The 22,065-nt window shown below is 55.7% G+C and overlaps 2 protein-coding genes across 2 annotated transcripts; one reads left to right on the plus strand and one right to left on the minus strand.

The window, feature by feature from the left end:
* The first annotated feature begins 1,735 nt into the window (after nucleotides 1–1,735).
* On the plus strand, nucleotides 1,736–8,786 carry RBP3 (retinol binding protein 3). Its single transcript, XM_040970388.1, has 4 exons — nucleotides 1,736–4,789; nucleotides 5,653–5,843; nucleotides 7,516–7,658; nucleotides 8,443–8,786. The coding sequence occupies exons 1-4, from the start codon at nucleotides 1,736–1,738 to the stop codon at nucleotides 8,784–8,786; spliced, it is 3,732 nt and encodes a 1,243-aa protein (XP_040826322.1).
* A 5,708-nt stretch (nucleotides 8,787–14,494) lies between these two features.
* ZNF488 (zinc finger protein 488) lies at nucleotides 14,495–15,391 on the minus strand. The gene has a single exon (XM_040970389.1). It carries the CDS (start codon nucleotides 15,389–15,391, stop codon nucleotides 14,495–14,497), a length of 897 nt encoding a protein of 298 aa, XP_040826323.1.
* Nucleotides 15,392–22,065: the final 6,674 nt, after the last annotated feature.

Genomic DNA, 22,065 nt, shown 5'->3' on the forward strand with positions numbered 1-22,065 from the left:
CAGAGCCATGGCTTCCCAAGTGGAGTTAGCAGAGACGGCCAGGTCTTCTCAGTGTCAGGGCAGAATAAATGCAACAGATGTGGACTCCAGACGGTGTCTGTGGCCTCCCGCCTCTTCCCTTACTTTGCCCCTGCCGTCTGGCTCATGCTTGTGGCCTGCACATAGTGCAGTTGTGTGACCATATGTCACTTTGGCATTAAACAAATCCTAATGAGCTATGAACGTGTTTGCTTTAGCTAATTGACCTCTTTGGCCTTCATTCTCTACTTGGCAAACATGCTCAGCCAGTGACACCCAGAGGGCAGATTGTGGCTTACTAGTGTGCAGAGAAGCCCCACCCCACCCACCAGGCCCTTAGACCACCTTCTCCTGGGATCCAGCCTACTAAGACACGTGTGCTGGCCAGTGAGGAAGGACAGAGCTGGGGTGGCTGTCCCACTCACCCTCCTTGGACTCTGCTGTATTATGTGGGCCCTCCCAAAAGGAGGCACAGAGGGGCCCTAGGTTGTGGCTCCAGAGTGTATCCTTGGATACTTGTGGCAAGTCAGGCCACAAACAGGACTCAGATCACTCCCATGAGAAGGAGCAGGCACCAGGAGCCTGCAGGTCCTGCTGTGTCAGTGCATCTGGGATGAGCTCCCAGTTGTGCGCCAGGCAGTGGTGGTGGTGGTGTGTGTGTGTGTGTGTGTGTGTGTGTAGGGGGTGTGCATGGAGGGTCATCTGGATTCTATGAGCTGAAGCCACCCAAGCCCTTCGACCACTCGGTTCTCCCTGCAAGAGCCAGTCTGAGGGCTGAGTCCTTGATCAGCACTGATCTCCTTTAGCCAAGAGAAGGACGCTCTCTGTGTCCTTGAGCTGGTGGGATGCTGGAATCATGGTCCCAATGGGTCTGCAAGGTCAGCACCCCTCCTATTCACCCCTCATACAATAAGGTCCAAATATTCCATTTCTCCAAGATTATGGACAACATAGTCCCCAGGACACAGGAATGAGGGCCAGGTCCCCGAGTTTTAATGGCAGCCTCACTCCCCAGCCCTGTACTCCTAGGCGGCCATGCACCCTCACCTTGTTCCTGATTTCTTCCAACCCCCACAGCTGCCCCCACCCAACATGGTGGGTATCAGTCACTGACACAGCTCTCTGGCCTGCTTCCTTAACTGGGAGGCAGGGATGCTTCCTAATGCAGAGAACCTGACTGAGCACACCTTACATGCCGAGAATTACAAAACGCCATCTACATGCCTTCTTGTTTAATCTGCGCTAATAGTGAGGGGCTCCCTAAAGTCCCAGAACAGATGGCAAGAGAATAAACTCTATTTGATTGCAGAGGCACAGGCCACCCAGTGTAGCAAAGAAAAGCTACTGACTCACAGGATAACCTAAGTCTCCTTTCCCAAACTCTGGCATGAATCACCAGTTTGCAAATGCTGAAGCAGAACCTGGTGCTTCAGATGCACAGCACGCCCCCAAATAAAGCATAGATGTTAGGGCTTTTACACACAGGGTGGTAGGGCATGATAGGCTCCAGCCCCTTCCCACCAGTCCCTTCCCTGCTGATGCACTTGAGCTTGAATTAGACTGGATTAAAGGCTTATCAGAGCTGGGAGCCTTGCCCCAACTCCCAACTTGAGCCCCAGACCTTCTGTCTCGCAAGTTGAGAAGGACAAGGGTGGAAGGCAGCCACGCAGAAGCCGGGGGTCCTCGGCTTGGCAGTTGGGCTGGCTGCGGCACCTCCATGATGAGAGGATGGGTCCTGCTCCTGTGCACGCTGCTGTGTGGCCTGGCTGGACCCTCGCAGCTATTCCAGCCCAGCCTGGTGCTGGACATGGCCAAGGTCCTCTTGGATAACTACTGCTTTCCTGAGAACCTCATGGGGATGCAGGCGGCCATCGAAGAGGCCATGAAGAGCCAGGAGATTCTGAGCATCTCTGATCCCCAGACTCTGGCACAGGTGCTCACAGCTGGGGTACAGGGCTCCCTCAATGACCCGCGCCTTGTCATCTCCTATGAGCCCAGCAACCTGGAGGAGGTGCCTCGGCAGGCCCCGGCACTCAGCAACCTGACCCATGAGGAGTTGCTGGCCTGGCTGCAGAAGAGTGTGCGCCACGAGGTCCTGGAGCACAACGTGGGCTACCTGCGGGTAGACGACCTCCCAGGCCAGGAGGTGCTGAGCAAGCTGGGTGGCTTCCTGGTGACTCACGTCTGGAGACAGCTCATGGACACATCCTCCCTCGTGTTGGATCTCCGGCACTGTACTGGGGGCCACGTCTCTGGCATCCCCTATGTCATCTCCTATCTGCACCCAGAAAACACGGTCCTACACGTGGATACCATCTACGACCGCCCTTCCAACACCACCACGGAGATCTGGACCCTGCCTCAGGTGCTGGGAGGGCGGTACAGCACCGACAAGGACGTGGTGATCCTGACCAGTGGCCGTACAGGGGGTGTGGCTGAGGACATTGCTTATATCCTCAAGCAGATGCGCAGGGCCATCGTGGTGGGCGAACGCACAGTGGGAGGGGCCTTGGACCTGCAGAAGCTGCGTATAGGTCAGTCCAACTTCTTCCTCACTGTTCCCGTGTCCAGATCCCTGGGGCCCCTGGGCGGGGGCAGCCAGACGTGGGAGGGCAGCGGAGTGTTACCCTGCGTGGGGACACCAGCCGAGCAAGCCCTGGAGAAAGCCCTGGCCATCCTCACCCTGCGCCGTGCCCTGCCCGGCATGCTCCATCGCCTGCAGGAAGCTCTACGGGAATACTATACACTGGTGGACCGCGTGCCAGCTTTGCTGCAGCACCTGACCACCATGGACTTCTCAGCAGTGGTCTCTGAAGAAGACCTGGTTTCCAAGCTGAACGCTGGGCTGCAGTCTGTGTCGGAGGACCCTAGGCTCCTGGTGCGCACTGTGGGAACCAAAGAAAACACTCCTGGGCTCGAGGTGGCTGGAGCAGAGGACCCTCTGGAAGCAGCCCCCACTGTGCCTGAGGGCGAGGTCGCCCGGCAGGTGCTGGTAGACTCTGTGTTCCAGGTGGCAGTGCTGCCTGGCAACGTGGGCTACCTGCGATTCGACAGGTTCGCTGACGCCTCTGTGCTGGAGGCCCTGGGGCCCTACGTGGTGCGCCAGGCATGGGCACCGCTTCAGGATACCGAACACCTCATCATGGACCTACGCCACAACCCAGGCGGGCCATCCTCTGCCGTGCCCCTGCTGCTCTCCTACTTCCAGGGCCCCGAGGACAGCCCCGTGCGCCTCTTTACCACCTACAACCGCCGCACCAACATCACACAGGAGCATCTGAGCCACAAGACACTCCTGGGCCCACGCTATGGCCACCAGCGAGGGGTGTACCTGCTCACCAGCCACCGCACCGCCACGGCTGCTGAGGAGTTCGCCTTCCTCATGCAGTCGCTGGGCTGGGCCACGCTGGTGGGTGAGATCACGGCAGGCAATCTGCTGCACACATGCACGGTGCCACTGCTGGACACGCCCCAGGGTGGCTTGGTGCTGATCGTGCCCGTGCTCACGTTCATCGACAACCACGGCGAGAGCTGGCTGGGTGGCGGTGTGGTGCCTGATGCCATTGTACTAGCTGAGGAGGCCCTGGACAAAGCCCAGGAGGTACTAGAATTCCACCGTAGCCTGGGCACCCTGGTGGAGGGCACAGGGCACCTGCTGGAGGCTCATTATGCAAGGCCTGAGGTGGTGGGGCAGACCAGCGCCCTGTTGCAAGCTAAGCTGGCCCAAGGTGCCTACCGCACTGCTGTGGACCTGGAGTCGCTGGCCTCGCAGCTCACAGCCGACCTGCAGGAGATGTCCGGGGACCACCGCCTGCTCATGTTCCACAGCCCCGGGGAGCTGGTGGCTGAGGAGGTGCCCATGCCTCCCCCCGCCGTCCCCTCCTCAGAAGAGCTCTCCTACCTCATCGAGGCCCTGTTCAAGACCGACGTGTTGCCTGGCCGGCTGGGCTACTTGCGTTTCGATGCTATGGCCGAGCTGGAGACGGTGAAGGTCATTGGGCCACAGCTGGTACAGCTGGTGTGGCAGGGGCTGGTGGACACGGCGGCACTGGTGGTGGACCTGCGCTACAATCCTGGCAGCTACTCCTCAGCCGTGCCGCTGCTCTGTTCCTATTTCTTTGATGCTGAGCCCCGCCAACACCTCTATTCCATTTTCGACCGGGCCACCTCCCAGGTGGCTGAGGTGTGGACCCTGCCCCAGGTGGCCGGCCAACGCTACAGCCCCCAGAAGGACCTCTACATCCTCATGAGCCACAACAGTGGCTCAGCCGCTGAGGCCTTTGCCCACACCATGCAGGACCTGCAGCGGGCCACAGTCATTGGCGAGCCCACAGCAGGAGGGGCACTCGCTGTGGGCATCTACCAGGTGGGCAGCAGCTCCCTGTATGCCTCTATGCCCACCCAGGTGGCTCTGAGTGCCACCACCGGTGAGGCCTGGGACCTGGCAGGCGTGGAGCCTGACGTCACAGCCCCCATGAGCGAGGCCCTCTCCACGGCCCAAGACATAGTGGCCCTGCGTGCCAAGGTGCCCACAGTGCTGCAGACAGCCGGGAAGCTGGTGGCCGACAACTATGCCTCCCCAGAGCTGGGAGCCCAGATGGCTGCCAAGCTGAGTGGCCTGCAGAGCCATTACTCCAGGGTGACCTCAGAAGCTGCTCTGGCTGAGATGCTGGGGGCTGACTTGCAGATGCTCTCAGGGGACCCGCACTTGAAGACAGCCCACATCCCTGAGGATGCCAAGGATCGCATTCCAGCAATTGTGCCCATGCAGGTGAGACACTGGGGAGACCTAGCTGGGCCTGAGGACCCGAGAGTGCGTTGACCAGTTGTCTGCACATGCCGAGCATTGAATTTATCTCTGTATTTTGGTTTCTTTCTGGCACCTCTTTCCCCCCACTTCTCTCTCTGTCTTCCCATCTGTTACTCTCACCCTCACACACCTCTACATAGTACTTGGACTTGCAGGAGCCCAGTGTGAAACTCCCCTGGGACAGAGAGAAGAATTTTCATCTTAGCAGGTGCATGGCAGGTGTTTGCAGGGGAGAGACACCACCTAGTTGTAATTCTTCCTCTGAAAATGTGAGGCTCCCCTTGCCTGCCTTGCAATGTGTGTGAGTGCTGAGGCCCCAGCCTCCCAGCTGCCTATAGCATGCAGTCTGGAACCATGCCCTGTACTGGTCACGGGGGTGGCCAAGTCTGCTTTAGGGAGGAGCCACCAACTGCCTATCTCCTTCTCTCCCACAATGCACAGGGCAGCATCCCCAGAGAGGCGGAGCCCTTTCCAAGGACAAGCTGGATGGGAACTTCAGGTCACTATGGTCAACAAGGCTGAGTGACTGTCAGGAGGCTTTGAAATGGCACCCCCAGCACCAGCCCAAAAGTCCCCTTTAGAGCAGTAGCTGAGTCTTCTTCCAGTCTTCTTCCAGTCTTCTCCTCTGCAGGGTCCCAGCAAGCCAGGTAGGACAGCACCAGCCCTGGTTCCCTTGAAAGGAGGCCCCGGGTAGAAAGTAGGCATTTTCTACCCGGATGTTGGCGTAGGTCCTCCCTGACTCCCTTGGCAGCATTAGTGCCCTTTTGCCTGCACTTACGCACATTCTGGTGGTGACCCTGTCTTACCATTGGCCACCCTTCCAGATCCCCTCCCCAGAAGTCTTTGAGGATCTCATCAAGTTCTCCTTCCACACCAATGTGCTGGAGCACAACATTGGCTACCTGCGCTTCGACATGTTCGGGGACTGCGAGCTGCTTACCCAGGTCTCTGAGCTGCTGGTGGAACACATCTGGAAGAAGATCGTACACACCGATGCTGTGATCCTTGACATGAGGTCGGTGAGCCCAGCCGGGAAGGCAGTTGGGGCGAGGGCTGCAGCGAGGGGAAGGGGTGGACCTGGGGATGTGGCAGGGGACCTAGGGGGTCATGGCTACCCACGTAGCAGGACTGCAGCCAGCTTGCCTCCCAGGGTGCTAATTCAGCGGGCCAGCAAGCTCACAATCCTGGTGGGATTGTTTAGTCCTTCTACCGTCTTCCAGTTTGGTAGTGACCCTAAATCTGTAGGGTCCCCGAATTCAAAGGAGGGGGTTGGGGAAGAACGAAGCTCAAAAACGCTGATTCCTGGGCCCCACCCAAGCCACTTGAGTCCGTAGCTCCGGAGAGCAGGCCTGATTATCTGTATATATTTAAAATGTTATTGCACAGTGGTGTGGCAGACTAATCCTCCAACTGCAAGGGCAAGCATCCCATATGTGTGCCACTTTGTGTCCTAGCTGTTGCACTTCTGATCTAGCTCCCTAATAATGGCCTGGGAAAACAGCAGAGGATGGCCCAGGTGCTTGGGCCCCTGCATACATGTGGGAGACCCAGAGGAAGTTCCTGGCTCCCAGTTTCAAACGAACTCAGCTCTAGCAATTGCAGCTGTTTGGGGTGTGAACCAGACCTCTCTCTGTCTCTTCTTCTTTCTCTAAAAATATGCCTTCCAAATAAAAATAAAACTTGTAACATTTTTTTCTGTGTATGTATTTGAGGAGAGAGAGATTGCCAGGCAGGGTATATCCAGTCCAGCTCAGGACTCTGACCAACACAATCACATGATCCTCGGTCATCTCTGGTTGCCTCCTCTCTGGGTAGGCCCCAGTTCGGTGGGTGCCTGAAACTTGAACTTGGGGCTCCTCCTGTTCGTGTGAAAGTCTGAACCACCCTCACTCTAAGACCCTTTCAGATGAACTGTGCCATCCACATTTATTTGAGAGACAGTGAGAAAACTCCTAATTGTCTGGTTCACTTTTCAAATGTACTCAACAGCCAGGACCTGTCCAAGCCCAGGAACTAAAACCAAAGCAGGATCTCCCACATGGGTGTCAGGAGACTGCTGCTTCCCAGGGGCTGCAGGAGCACGAACTTGGAGTCAGGAGCCAGCAGCAGCATCAAATTCAGATCCTCTCTCTGCGCAGTCTCACTGCGTCTTAATGGCTCAGAAAGCCCTGGGCTACAGCTGTGCTCTGCTCAAAGTCCACTTTATCCTTGTGGCTCTAGACACTGAGCCCTGAAGGCAGCAAGGCTGCCCCAGCCTCCCTCCAGGAGAGGCCTCTGATGCATGAGGAACCTCTGGCAGGGGACTTGCAAGGCCACACAGTGGGGTTGACCTGGATGGCCTGAGATGACACAGGTTCTCTCGGAGACCACAGACACATCTCAACACCACGCAGGGCATTTGGACCAAGATGCCTGGTGGGATTTGCAACATCATCACAGGATAGGACTAGGCAAGACAGTGCTTCCCAAAATGCGATCCACTCATGGGCATGGTTAACAAGAGGGGAACACTTGGACCCAAGTTCCTAAGTGCAGGGCTTGTCAGAGCCTTTGGGATCAAAGACTAATGCTGAGTGGCACAGACACAGCAGGGGCATTGGACTGAGACTCCGGCCTCCCCAGGGAGAGCTGGAGGCCCACCTGTGTTTGAGTCAAGCCTCACTCTATGCTCACTTCGCTGCCCCCAGGTTCAACATCGGTGGCCCCACCTCTTCCATCTCTGCCCTGTGCTCCTATTTCTTTGATGAGGGTGCCCCAGTTCTGTTGGACAAAATCTACAGCCGTCCCAATGACTCCATCAGTGAACTCTGGACCCACACTCGGCTCATAGGTGCGTGCGGAGGGTGTCCCTTTCCTGTCGTTTTTCTGGAAGTTTCTAGAAGATTCCAGAAAGGCAGACCTGGGCTCCAAGCAGCAGCTGGAGAATCCAAGGGGGTCCCTGATCTCCCTTCCTGGGTGCATATCCTCTCCCTTCCCCTCCCCTGCCTTCCATGCAAATCCTGGAGACCTGTAGCAGAAAGCACCTGGAGAGACCCACAGGAGTGGGGAGGGGTGTCTTTGATGAGAAAAACACTCCTGGTTTCATCCCCCCTCCCTTATCCCAGTGCATATGCCTCAAAACACTGCAAAACAGAAAAAGTCAGAACCAGGCCAACTCTAAATTCAAATTCACGTTCAAGGCCAGAGTTGAAAATAAATCCACCCACCATGAGGTCTTTGAGCTGTAAGGTATGGCCTGGTAGGTGCCAGCCACCCATGGCTGCTGAGCCCTTAAAATGTAGTTGGGATTTGGAAGGGTTACTTCTGACTGGGCAGATGAGGCCTCCCTAATGCTGTCCTTCTAAAAGGAGAAAGGAGCATCCTTTGAACAACGGCCTCGGTTAGCTCCCACAACACTGGCTCACGTCCCGGCTCTGCTGAGGGACCAGGGCCACCGGGTTCAGGTGCCACCGGGTATTACCCTGCCCCCTTGCCCGGGACAGTTCTCAGACGAATGCTTGTCTTGGGCATTCATTATGTCCCCCACCTCATGAATGCCCAAACTGGAGCTCAGTGGGGCTCAGACGGCTTGCACCTGCACCCCAGGATGCAGAGAAGTCCCTTCTGTCTTCCAGGGGAACGCTATGGCTCCAAGAAGAGCCTGGTCATTCTGACCAGCAGCTTGACGGCCGGAGCTGCAGAGGAGTTCACCTACATCATGAAGAGGCTTGGCCGGGCCCTGGTCATCGGCGAGGTGACCAGCGGGGGTTGCCAGCCGCCGCAGACCTATCACGTGGACGACACCCATCTCTACATCACCATCCCCACAGCGCGCTCTGTGGGGGCCGCCGATGGCAGTTCCTGGGAAGGGGTGGGTGTGACTCCCCACGTGGCTGTTCCTGCAGACATGGCTCTCGTCAAAGCCAAGGAGATGCTGCAGCGCAGCCTGGCCAGGGAGAGGCAGAGCCCCAGCCCATAGGGCCACACAGCAGGAGGGCTGCGTATGCATAGCCCCAGGGCTAGGGCAGGTGCCACCTCTGAGCCCACAGCCCCACCTGAGGTTTCAGAGGCCTGCCTAGCCATGGAGACCCTCTGGAGCCCCCTCCCTGCTGCATACCCCTTTCAGGACCCCTGGAGATGGGAGCTCAGCCCTTCCCCTCTTCAAGAGCAATATTCCTGCATGGTTACTTGAAGGAGGTGACCTCCTGACTTCCTGGTCCCTGATGGTCACATCATGGCCCCACCAGCTCTGTCCCCTAGGCAGATGTCCCTTGACATGCGCCTGGGTTAGGTACCGACACACCCACTGCACGTTGAGCAGCCTGTTGCAAAGCTCTGAGTTGTTCAGTAGAGGATTTGCTCTGTCCACAGCTGGGCCATTTCAGCGTGCATGCACACACAGCTGGGCTGATTGTGTCTGTCCAGAGCCAAGAGCTGTGCCAGCTGTGGGGACTTGATGCCTCCAGCCCAGCTCCGTGTCACCAGCATTTCATGGCATCCATGGTGTCAGGCACCTGTGCTGAAGGCCTGGGCTGAGACCGTTGGGCCTGCTGCCCCCTGCCGTCTGACCCGCCTGTACAGCACATCTCTCTGTGAGCGTCATGCTTTCCTTACCATGCTCTGAAGGCCACAGTGGCAGGCGCTATCCCCCATCAAGCTCCACAAGGCAGCTGTGGTGGGGATGGGGTGCACAGTGAGCACAGGGGAACATTGGGATGCCCAGAACCAGTCCTTTGTGTGCAGCTGTCAGATCCCCGGAAGAGCTGGTAGGGGTGAGACTGGGACCAGACCTCCTGGATGGTTGGGTAGGGATAAGGCTTTGTCACTTGCGTGGCTTCTCCCAGAACAAAGGCCTGGCCTCCACAGCGCCCTCTACAGACAACAGAGAGCTGAGACACCTGGGAAAACCACCTAGCAGGAGTTTTCATGGTGACCACCATGCCCAAACCCAGCTTGATCAAGGAGATGACTTCATTTCAGTCCAAAACTCTCCTGCTTACATTCAAACAGGATGTGTGACCTCATTCCTTTTCTTCGTTAGACCTACTAGCTTCTTCCCCATAGCCCCTCATCCATGTGGCTATCTGATGATCACCCACATTTTTACGATTCCCTCTGGGTGGTAGAGTTTAGAATGACACTGTCATCTTTATTCATCCTACTTTGCTCTTAAACCCCCATCACAAGCCTTTATCCATCCTTTTCACATACAGCAATGTTCCCCAAAATAAAACTCGTCAGCCAAGGAAAGGAACTGGCCCACTAGTCATGACTTGTGGGATCAGCAGCACTTGTCCTTTGCCCCCGGGGTTTCCTCCCCTATCGTCCACACATCCTCCTGAGGCAGCAATGCTGGCCTTTGCAGGCAACAGAGTTGGCTGAAGGTGTGGATGAGCAGACGGCAGAGATCTGGTCAGATGGGCCAGGGCCTAGACATGGCTCTCTCACCCAAGCCTCAGGCTTGTATGCATTCATTTTTTAATCACAATATTGAAATACCTATGTGGGCATTAGCTTATGCAGGAGATAATTCTGGAGCCTCAACAGCCAGCCAACCTGCCCAACGTGGGCTCATGTGAGGACCCCTGTCCCATCCTCAGCTCTTTCGGCCATGTCACTCTGCGACTGGGATGAGGCAGCCACATTGCTACACAGGAAGCAGAGGACCCTGGCTCCACCCCTCCTGAGGACCAGCTCTCACCACCCCGCTGACCTAAGGACCACCCTCCCTCCCAGTGCTCCCCTGCCCCATGTCCAAATCACAGCATGGCTGCCTGGACAACAACTCATCCTTCTCAGTGGGCATCCATCCTCCATCGGGTGACCCAGTACTTGCACCAAGTCCCTGGTCCATGGTCATCAAGAGGGAGACACAGGGAGCTCAGGGCCTGGCATCAGCCTGTGTGAGCGGGGCCTCAGGTGTCCCAACTATTTTAGGAAAAAGACAATGAGACAAATGAACAACTCAATGCAGTCCCCAGCCCGTGTGAGCCATTGTCATTTCTGCCTATTACAAAGCCCTGAAACTTATTCCTTCAACCACCCCCGGAAGCGAGGGCTGAAGCTCAATTTGCAGCAAGCATCCAGGGACAGGGCTCAGCGGGGCCAGCCACAGTATCATCTTCCAGGGGTGGCTCTCAGTTGTGACTCTGGCTGTGGTCCCAGCAGAATGGTGGCCCACTGTCCAGCCTGGTCCCCCTGGATACAGCCCAGGCTCCTTCGAGCCCTTTCTTCTCCCTTTGGCCAAAGACTAGACGTCCTCCCGGTGGATAGCCTGGTCTGGTGCCGCTGCCTCAGGGGCAGTTGGGAGGTGAACCACATTTGCTTAGCTGCAATGCCCTGCTCTTTCTCCCACATCACCCGCACTTCGTCTGAGATAGGGAAGCAGAATCCCTAGCCTTGTGCATAGACAAATGAGAGGCTGACCTTGCCACAGGCCAGGCTTCTTGCAAATCCACCTGCTTGCAGACAGAAGATAAAATCTCACCAGGCCTCTCGTGGTGGGCACACCTGTCTGGACAGCAGCCACCTAGAGCCGTGGGCTCTGGGCTCCTTACCTCTCTCTGCCCGCATCTGAGGCCTCTGTGAAGCAAAGTTGGCTCTGCCTCTTAGATCACACTTCACACACAGCTGTACCCACCTCCAAACATCCCAATTCTCTCTTCTTTCTTCCCCTACCAGCCTCAGGGGACCAATGGTGGTGGGTTGCTAACATTGCTTTGTCCCGGGCCCAGCCTGCCATCCCCTCTTCTTGAGCCTGGGGTCCTAGCTAGGTACCTCAACACCTCCCATGGCTCCTACCCTTCTCTGGCCCTGACCCCCGGTGAGGGGCACGTCCCCTCCAGAAGGCGCTGCCATGTGATGCAGACATGTTCCCCGGCAGGACCAAGCAAGTGGGCAGTGGTCAGGGTGTCAAAGCACCCCAAAGAGACCAACGGGGCCCCATGGCGCTGATGCACCTGACAAATGACCCCAAAGGTGCTTGTGGGGACACAAAGCAGCTCTGCAGGGTAGGACAGGACTTACCTGTTGTCCTCCCTCAATACCCAAACCTCAATGTTTGACTATCAAGGGCCAGACCATGCTGCAGAAGGTGTATGTTGGACCATCACTTTCTCTCCCTAGCCAGGAACTGACCATGCAGGGCCAGGGTGGCCATGCTCCAGATCCTGGGCTTGCATGTTAACTGTCCCTGGCCAAGCCCAAGCCAGGCAGGACAAGATGTCCCTGCTACAGACATGGGTCCCCGTCCAGGACCAGAGGGGCCAGGAACATAGCAGCCACATGCCACATTCAGAAAGAGACATGACAGTCAGCTGGGCTACCACCTCCCTCACCCCCATCTCACCGTGTGCCTCTCTCTCTCTCACAGCCCCATGGGCAGTGGACAGTCTACAGGGGCCCTGCCTACCGCACAATTGGAATGCAGCGCACAGGTGGCCGCAGAAGGAACAGAGCTGCAGGCCTACACCATGCTGGGTCCCCACCCGGGGCACCCACCTCCCACCTCCTGCTTCCCATGGGATCCAGTCACTGCCTGGTCCCAGGCCCTCCTCTCTGCTGACCTACTGGCCAGCACTAAAAATAGCACGCTAATCCCCGCAGCTTAGGACAGCAAAGGGGTTAGATGGCAGGGGCCTCCCACCTCCTGCCCCAAAGGAAATACAAGGTAGAACAGGAAGGAAGGAAAAGTTTGAAAGACCCCCCTCCGATCCTCTTGCCTCAATCGTCTCCCCAACTCTACACCCTGAATTGGCTGCCTTTAATTCTCATCTCCTAGTAAGTATCACAAATCCAGAGACACCAAGGAAAGCCCCAGCTCTCATATTTTTACGCTATGCAGTGCCAGTGGCATCTGCTACATGATCTTTAGACCCAGTGAGCCACTCTGCAAATGAAAAAGTGTGAAGCCCACTGTAGGAAGAAGCGGCCTGCAGGGCAGCCTGCGGCCTCCAGGTGGCGTCCTAACCTCTCAAGGGAGCCAGGCGATGGACTTCTACCCCTAATCCTGCCCTACAGGGAGAGGACGCATGAGTAGGATCTGAGGGGCCGGGCAGCATTCTCGAATTTTCTCACTATGCTTTCTTCCTCATGACTTACGTAAATGAGTGATAATTATGTGTGGAATCATTCTATCCATGGGGAGTGCAAGGTACCACATTACTCCCACCACCACCACCACCACCCTTCTCAGGGCTGCCTGTGGAGCACAGGTGAGCTCCACTGTCAAAGACTAGCCATCTACAGGGGTTGTAACCTTGACCTTACTTACCATCACCTGCCCTGCAGTGCAGAGCAAGTTGGCTCATGCCTACATAACCTCAGAGTCTACTGCCAAAGCCAGGGGTGTAGACCAGAAACTGCAAGTCTCTTTTAATTCTAAGCATCGGTTGTGTCCACATGCATTGTTCCCTTTCCAAGAGACTTTACCAGAATCATAGGGCAATTGGATAAGTCAGGGAAAAAGTCTGTGTGCACTTGACAGATGCCAAAAAACCCGATGAAGAAGCTGACTAGACATCTGGCAGGTGCAAAGCCAGAACACGACATTCCATTTACAGATTCATCCACTCAATAACTGTTAAATGCCTGTCAGGCGCCTATGGTGTCACGGACACTAAGGATGCAGTAGCAAACAAAACAGCAAAAACAAACAAACAAAAAGACCCTCCCCGAGTCTACCTACCAGTGCAAGAAGACACAGTAGACCAGCTAAAGCAATGAGACAGCAAGCAAGATAATCAGTGTACAGGAAGCTCTGAGCAGGTGCGTTCACATCTATGCAGTAAAGGGTGTAAACTGGATGCCACATAGAGAGGCTGCAGGCAACCCCCAGTCTCCGCCTCGGATGCCACATTCCCAGGCTGGTAGAGTTGAAACAGAGGCCAGTACACTCAGCTCATACCCACACCCAGGTCCTGGTCCCTGCACCATGGCCCCCAAGGCAATGGCCCCAAGTGGGGGGTCGTCTTCACTTGGAACTTGGCTTCTTCTGCAGGGATGAGAACAGCCTCCCACTTGTTCTGCTTGGGATTAGGTGGGGAGGGTGAAATGACAGCAGGAGGATTTGCCCCCTGCAAAGTGACTCAGGTAGTGGCATGAGATGTGCCCAGGTATCCAAGCCAGCCTACCCACATTTTGGTAGAGTCAAAATCCTAGCTGCCACTGGGACCGCGCCAGTCCCCCATCCCCAGCTCCCCTCCCAGCCAACAGAAGGCCCAGCTGAGAAGTATGCACCAAGTTCTTGCTCATCCCAAGCCTGCAGTGCCACTGGTGCACACACTGCTGGGCACCAGAATCCTCAGGTCTTGCAGCAGGCAGCCCGCTGGCCAGTCTTCATATCACTGTGCTGAGCCCTTGGCTGCATCCCTAAGACACAGGCACCACCATCTCCCCTTTCACAGGTGAGAAGACCAGGCTTCAGCGGGTTCAGCAACTTGTCCATGGAGGTAGCTGGCAGGTGCGGGGGACAGCAGGTGCAAGGTGCTGCCAAGCAGAGCAGGTAATGGAGCCAGGAGCTGCTGCACTGCCACGCGGCTCAGCCCTGACACGCTGGAGCAGAGAAGGGCATCCTTTCCTCCGGAATGTGCCCCCTGCAAAACCATCCCTAGGTCTGGGCTGTAGACCAGCAGACGCCAAGGATGCGGGCCCTAGAGGCGAGCAGCTGGCTTGCTGCCAGGCCACCTGCTAGCTGTGTGACATCATGTGCCTGGAGAGGTGGTGACGCTCCCGGAAATATTCATGGCAGAAGGGGCAGGTGAGGGCCTCTTCCCTGCGCCTCTTGGCTGGCTGGTCAAGCCCTGCTGCGGGTGCCCTCTTGTGCTGGGACCGCATGTGCACTACCAGGTCGGCTGTGAGGCGGAAACACACGCTGCACTTGGCACAGCGGTTCTGGGTACTCAAGCCTAGGGAAGTGAGCGTGGGTGGCAGGAGAGCCCCTGATGCGGCTGAGGGCCCCAGGGCCTCGTTTAGCTCCAGCCACAGTGCAGGAGTGCCCCGCAGTGCGCTGCAGAGCGCAGCCCTAGGGGGCCAGGTCTGCAAGGTCCACAGGTCGCCCTCCCTGCCAGGCTGAGAAGGAGCGGTCACCCGTGGCCAGCACGGGACGTGTGTAGGGCCCAGCAGTTGGTCAGCCGCAGGCAAGGCGATCAAGGGCCTAGCGCTGTCTGTGGGGTGCTTGCTTGGTTTGCGGAAGGCGCTTCTCTGCTCGCCTCCTTGGGCAAGCCAGGCAGAGCGGACAGTGCCGCCTCCTGGGGCCCTGGACATGGTCCAGGTCAGGTGCAGGGCATCCTCCTGCCGCCTCTGTTGCACCCGACTCGGGTGCAGCGGTGGCAGCTCCAGGAAGGCGCTCTGCCTCTGTTCCCCACGTGCCTTTGGGGACACCTGCTGGCCCACTCTGGTCTTGCCCTCAGCTCCCTGCGGGGCCAGCTCTGTGGAGGTCAGGTCCTGGGAAGCCAGGTGGTTTGTCTTCTCTAACAACACTGACCTGCGGCCCAGGTCCTGGCCCTGACTGTGACCGGATTCGCTAGGTGGTCCGAGGGTTTCAGCCGGAGGAGGGCTAAGTGCCACTTCCTTCGCTGCAGCCATGGGGAGCAGCAAGCCTGGGCAGGCTGGACCTGGTTGAGGCTCCCGCACTGGCGTCAGTCTGGTCTTCAGGGCTTGGGACAGAAGAGAGGCCTGAGATGGAAGTGGGCCCTGTGACAGCTGCGCGAGGACACAGGAGGGGCTCTGCAGAAAGAAAAGGCAACAGAGGGACAGTGGGTGGCAGATGAGGGGGTCCTGTCCCCCTCCCTCCCTCCTCATTCCTCCCCTCTCCCTTCCCTCCCTGTCTCCCCCCTCCCCTCCCTCTCTGTCTTCCCCTCCCACTCTCCCCTCCCTCCTTCTTTCTCAGTCCTCTATCCTGCCCTCTATCTCCTCCATTCTTCTCACTCCCCTCCCCATCCCTCTCTTCACCTCTCCTCCTTCCCCTCTTTCTCCCTGCTTCCTGCCTCTCTCACCCCTCTCCCTGCTTCCCCATCTCCTACTCTCTCCTTTCTCCCTTCCCCCTCCTTCCCACTCTCCTTTCTCCTCTCTCCCCCTCCTCCCTCACTTTCCCCCACTTTCTTCCCCTTTCTCCCTCTTCTCTCTCTCCCTCCCTCTGTCCTTCTCTCTCCCCATCCCTCTTCTTTTTTCTCCCTCTCTCTTCCCTTGTCTCCCCCTCCTCCCCTCTCTTCCTCTCCTCTTCTCATTCCCTCTCCTTTTCTTCCTCTTTCTCCTCCCTCTCTCCTCTCTGTTCCCCCCCCTTCCTCCCTCCCTCCTTCCTTGTCTCCTTCCTTCCTCCCTGTCACTCTGGGTCTGACATCTGTTGACCATGATATTGGCTGGGTCCTACACAGCACAGTGGTGTCTTCCAAACTCACTCCTGCTCCGTGAGTTTGCATCCCTGGCCTACACTCAGCCAAGATGGGAGAATCTTTGCCAAATGCTGCAAAACAGGGTTTGCTTTCTAGTTTTGTGGTTTGTTAAGACTCCAGAAAGTGATAAGAAATTTCAGTCACTCAAATTAAACCAGCATTCTCTGCAGCTCTTATGGTGCAAACACCACATTGAAGAGTATGAACTCACCTTCCACCATTCCAAAAATCACCATCTGATTTAGCCAGAGCCATTGGCAAGTAAGTGAAGTCTGGAGTCTGTGTCCATCCGACACCAGATGATCAATGAGAACCCCTCCCAGCATGCGTGTTGGGGCTGCCTGCTGAGAGCCAGTTGCTGAATGCTCCAGAGCACAGCAGAGCATGCACCCCAAATCATTTGGGATGCTGGACACTGGAAAAGGCTGAAACACCCTTCTAGAGGGAGCCACAAAAATGAAAAAGAGAAGAGAAGGCAGAGTAAACTGCACAGACACACACCGGGTGGTAACCAGCCCTCAGGGAAGATTCTGTGGCTTGTCCATGGGGATGATAATCATGAATTCACTCAACAAACAACAGTCTGAAGCAGTCCCCAAGACAGAATAGCATGGAGCTGCAAATCCGTTCAGTGAGAGAGGAAAACACAAGAGCACTCATTATGCTTATGGAAACCTGCATGATTGGAACAGCACTGTAGCACAGCAGGTTAAGTCATTGCAACATAGCGTCCTATGTGAGAGTGCTGGTTCAAGTCCCAGCTGTTCTTCCCATCCAGCTCCCTGCCAGGGCACCTGGGAAGCAGCAGCAGATGACCCAAATACTTGGGCCTCCTGCCACCTAGGTGGGAAATTCAGATGGATTTCCTGGCTCCTGGCATCATCCTGGCCCAGATTCATCCACTGTGGCCAGTAAACCAGTAAATGGAAGATTCCTACCTCTCTGTTATTGTGCCTACAAAATAGATAAAATATTAAATCTTTTTAAAGATTTATTTATTTATATTGGAAAGTCAGATTTACAGAGAGAAGGAGAGAAAGAGAAGGATCTTCTATCCTCTGGTTCATTCCCCAGGTGGCCACAATGACTGGAGCTGAGCCGATCCAAAGCCAGGAGTCTTGAGTCTCCCTCCTATGCAGGTGTAGGATCCAAAGGCTTTGGGCTGCTTCTCCTGCTTTCCCATGCCAGAGGGAGCGAGCTGGAAGGGAAGGGAAACAGCTGGGACAGGAATCGGCGCTTGTATGGGATCCTCGCACATGCAAAGAAGGACTTTTTAGTCACTGGACTACTGTGCTGGGCCCAAAATATTAAATCTCTTTAAGAAGGTCTGCATTGCTGAGAGGGGAATGGATGGTGCAGTCCAGGGGTGGATAGTTACTGGTCGCATGCTGTATGGCGGGGCCCAAGAAGGCCCTATGCAGGGGGTGACATTAGTGTGGATGTTGATAGATGGAACTGGTGTTTGCCAAGCAAGCACAGTAACACGGCCCAGGCAAAGAAGTCCTGGGTATATGTCTGCCATAAGGAGCAGGCTGAGGAGCAGGAGCCCATGTAGCCCCAACAAAGCCTGGTCAGCCCCAACTACACATCAGCTCCAATGAGTGGGGTCAAGGAGGAAAATGCAGGGAGACTGTACAGACCTGGTATCTTCTGGCTCCCTGAAGCAGCTCGGCCCTGTCTCTCCCAGCTCCCTCTGACATGGTCATCTGCCACTATCTTCTGACTCATTCCTGCTCAGCTAAGAGAGACAGTTTTCTCCTTTGTGGCTTGTATTTCAGGAACCCTGACAACACTGGATGTGACACCTGGCCCCAACTTGGAGCACTGTGCCTGCAGGGCTGTGTGGGGAGGAGTGACATACACACACACACACACACACACACACACACACACACGACTTCAAGAAAGTTCAAGGGAATGTGTATTGTGGGGGAAAAAAGGTGCATCCAACTCAATTTTTGCATTATTCTTCCTTTTTCTTTTCTTTTTTTTTTTGTGGAGGGCAGAGAGATAGTATATATGAAACAGATCTGCCACCCACTGGTTCACTCTCCAAATGGCTTCAGCCTGCAACCAGTCTCCCATGTGGGTGAGTGTCACCTGTGCTTCCTGTGCTGTACCTGAGCAGGAAGCTGAACTGGCAGCACAGTCAGTAACCAAGGTGTGAACAAGGCACTCTGATGTGATATGGGTGACTGATGTACCATACAAAACGTTCAATCCCTCAAAATTTTCTGGGAAAAATGAATTTCACTTTGAATTCCACATCTACATTAACTTTTAGAAGTTGCCTTGGATACATACCTAGACACACTAGGGTTGATTTTCCTAAGAAAGGAGATGAACTTGATGGTCAGGCATCCCTTGACCTAAACACACTGAGAAAATAGAATTTAGGGTGGGTGGTCCTGGCTTTTCCAGAGGCTGGTTGGTGCCACAGGTCATGGCCCATCCAGCCATGTATACCACTGCTCTAGCAAGCAATGCCTGCTGGGCTCAGGCAAAGCCAAGTGCAGGGTTCATGCATCTGCAGAAGTGAAGCCAGTGAGAGCAGAGGGGCAGAAACATGGCTTCAAAGGGGCCTTGATGAGAACTTGGGGTCAGCTATGGTCAAGGAGGGCCAGGACATGAGAAAGGGCAGTGATGTTCCAGCAGACCCTGTCAACAGGCAAATCAAGGGTGCCTGCAGGAATTTCTGGCAGGTGCTGGAGCTTCAGTACCATGGACAGTCACCTGGCAGTGCTGAAGTCTTAGGTTGTGGTCAGTGTGGGCCATCGCTAATGATGTAACCTTAGGACCTTAGTTTCCAGGTAAGTATAGCGTGGGTAGGGCTCTTCACCCCAAAGTGCTAAGTGGGGCTGTGGAAACACGTGACTTACAGACAGCCGTCTCCCCTGCAGGGGCAGCCTCCAGGGGTTACATAGCTATCTACTCAGTCTGACCCTCCCAGAGGCCCACAGCAGTGGCCCCCAAAGAAAGAAGGGTGACCACTTTCTTACAGACATGCAATGCAGACTACTTAGAGAAGGGATATAAGTTCTAAAGCACTTCCCCTCAAGTTTTTTTTTTTCTTCTAAGTTCTGTTTTTAAAGAGTTGTCACCTCAGGAATTTCTGGTAAAGAAATCTGCTAAGCACAACAGAGCCGAGAAGGCGCAACCCCTAAGCTCAGCCTTTCCACGCAGAATTCTGATATAGGGAGGTTAGAGGTCGGTTGACACACCGGCCCATTTAAGCCTACAGAGTCCCAAATCCAATTTCCATGCACAAACCTCAGGACCTGCCCCAAACCCTCTGACCTAACAAGCAGATTTTTTTTTCTCTACTCAACACTCTCTCTTCTTCCTCTACACCTCTGTGGGGTTCATCTATTTCCTATCCGCATCAAGTGAAAAGTAAAATTAGCCGAGTTCTTGACAAAGATCCCATCAAACTACACCAGGCTCATTGTCTTGGACCAACTGACCTCTTTAAAAACAAGCAAGGATTCTTTTAGTAACAATGCATGCTTGATGTGTGTATCTGAAATACAGATATAGCGTCAACCATAAAATGAAATGTCGGACAAGACTGAATTGTAACAAGGCACAAAGCGTGCCTCTGCACAGGCTGCGTTTCCTTCATTCCTCTGTAGTGAATGAGAATTGTTTTTGAGATCTCTTTCCTTAGACAATGTCTGATACTATGTCAAGCTCTTTTACCACTGGAGTCCTCCCACGTAATGTATACACAAATGCCCATTTCAAATGCCACGATTATTTTGCTGTGAAACGTCACACACCTCAAGGAACAGTAACTGTACAACGTCCGTGCCTGAACAGCATTGACAAACTTACTGTTTAGAAACTGTGACTTTCCTATTTCTATGTCCTCCCCCAGCCAAGCTTGGGTCATGCCCCACCCCACCCTCCCTCCAAAAGGCACTGCACAGGCTGCCCAGGAGGCTGGTGTAGGCAGCGATGTCCCAGAATGTCCCAGAATGTCTCCATGAGGACTCGCTTCCTGCAATGCTGTCCCTGCATGTTAGCAATGCCAAGAGCCAACTAAACCTGGGTCTCCCAAAGACGCTTCTTGTTCACAGATTTTTTTTTTCCTTCTTTTTAGCCCGAGCGGTTTTTTTTATCCTCCCGTCCCCCTCCCCGCAGCAGCCACTGAACGGGCGATTTGCCCAGCTCTCTCAATACAATCTATGGGGAAATGAATCTGGGGCTGAAGCCACGCACGGTTCTTACCGGGCGGCCCCAGCACAGGCCCTGTTGGAGACCAGGGAGCCACACCGCAAACGGAGCCACTGAAGGACGGATGCCAAACGGAAAGTTGACCTAGAAGGCTGGGGGGTTGACGGGTGGGGGGAGCCAAGTGAGAATTGCCTTGTGTAGGACAGGGAGAAGGGGTGAGGCAGGGGAGGGAAGGGAGGAGAGGTCTGGAGGGAACGGTAGAGGGGATAAGGGGGCAGGGAAGGGGGAGGGAGACAAGGAAGGAGAAGATGGAGGATGCAAGAAAGAGCCAATAAAGCAGAGACAAGGCAGTGGAGAGAAAGGAAACCAGAGACACAGAGGGGAGACAGGCCAGGTCAGGGCCAGAAGCGATGGACGGCACCTGGAGACGGAAGGGGGAAGCGGGCAGCGCCAGCCGACGCTCAGTGCTCCAGGACTCTGCCCTGGGGAAAGGGCTGGAACCGTTGCGGGGACTCGCAGCTCTCAAGCCCGCCAGGGAATCCGCCTAGGCGGACAAGAGCGCATCTCACCTAGGATCTTCTCCAGCGGCGAGCCAGCTGCTCTGAACTTGGCACGGGAGCCCTCCGCAGCTCTCGGTCCCGCCTTCCGGGCCGGCTCCCGCCTCTGGGCGGGGACGCACCCCCATCCCCAACTCCACCCGCCACCACGGGCCACCTCTTCCCCATTTGCCCAGGGTTTCCAGTCCAGGGCGCGCAGGTGAGGGGGAATCCGGTCGAATTGGAATTCCTCGGGTGGAAGATGCCAAAGTCCGGGAATTCATTTGCTTCCCGCGCGCATAACGGCGACTCCACAAAGCTCTGGGAAGAAGCTGGAGGGGCGGGCCGGGGCTGAAGCCGGGGAATGGAGAGACTCAAATGGGCGCCCCGTGGTCGCCGGTGCCAGTAGGCCCGCTAAGATATCTATCAGCTCGTGGCTCGGGCGGCGACCCTGCAATCCAACCGCGGCTCTCAGCTCTGGGGCTCAGGCTTGGCCGCTAGAGGATCCCAGCACTGCTCGGGATCCTTGCCTCTCTCCCAGGGTAACGTGCCAGTGGCAGTTGCGCAACGCAGGGAAGACCTCCAGCCCCAGGTCCTGAGCCTCTCCGCACTTTTCAGGCTCCCAAGAGCACAATGGGGCGCAAGGCCTGGGGTCCTGCAGAGTGGAATGGGGCCAGGACAGAAAGTCACTCTTCATTTGTACTAACATTAATAATTTCTGCTCACTTCGCAAAGGATAGACCGAAGGAAAAAAAATCACAGCGGGAGAAGAGAAGCAACTGGCTTACTCACCCTCTGTAAAGGGTGTGCATGAGTCCACATCACAGTCCGAAACGCGGGCATGGCACTTCCTGGTAAGCAGCTGACCAGTCCTGTCAGTAATTAGGAAATGCAAATGAGGACCTCTCGGAGACATCTAATCAGTAGGGGGAGAGAGAAATCAACCTGACAGCTGCTCCGTTCCAGTTACCCTCTTACAGGTGGCAAAAGCCGAGAAACGGACCATGCAAATCTCATCTTCCACCCCTCCCAAGAGCCACACGCAGAGCCCTGAGCAGGACTGCAGGTCACAAAGTCACCATGGCAACCTACCTGTCAATCATAATCCCAGGGAGTCCTGCCCTCTGGGAGGGGGAGGAAGGGCTGTGCAGGTAGC

Source organism: Ochotona curzoniae, unplaced genomic scaffold (genome assembly GCF_017591425.1).
Source record: "Ochotona curzoniae isolate NIBS_2020 unplaced genomic scaffold, NIBS_Ocur_1.0 scaffold_4763, whole genome shotgun sequence".
Lineage (NCBI taxonomy): Eukaryota > Metazoa > Chordata > Mammalia > Lagomorpha > Ochotonidae > Ochotona > Ochotona curzoniae.

Coding starts and splice junctions, on each gene's coding strand:
- ZNF488 (XM_040970389.1), bottom strand. CDS start 15,391: ATGGCTGCAGCGAAGGAAGTGGCACTTAGCCCTCCTCCGGCTGAAACC.
- RBP3 (XM_040970388.1), top strand. CDS start 1,736: ATGATGAGAGGATGGGTCCTGCTCCTGTGCACGCTGCTGTGTGGCCTG. Junction 5,844..7,515: donor GCTGTGATCCTTGACATGAG/GTCGGTGAGCCC, acceptor CGCTGCCCCCAG/GTTCAACATCGGTGGCCCCA. Junction 7,659..8,442: donor GACCCACACTCGGCTCATAG/GTGCGTGCGGAG, acceptor TCTGTCTTCCAG/GGGAACGCTATGGCTCCAAG.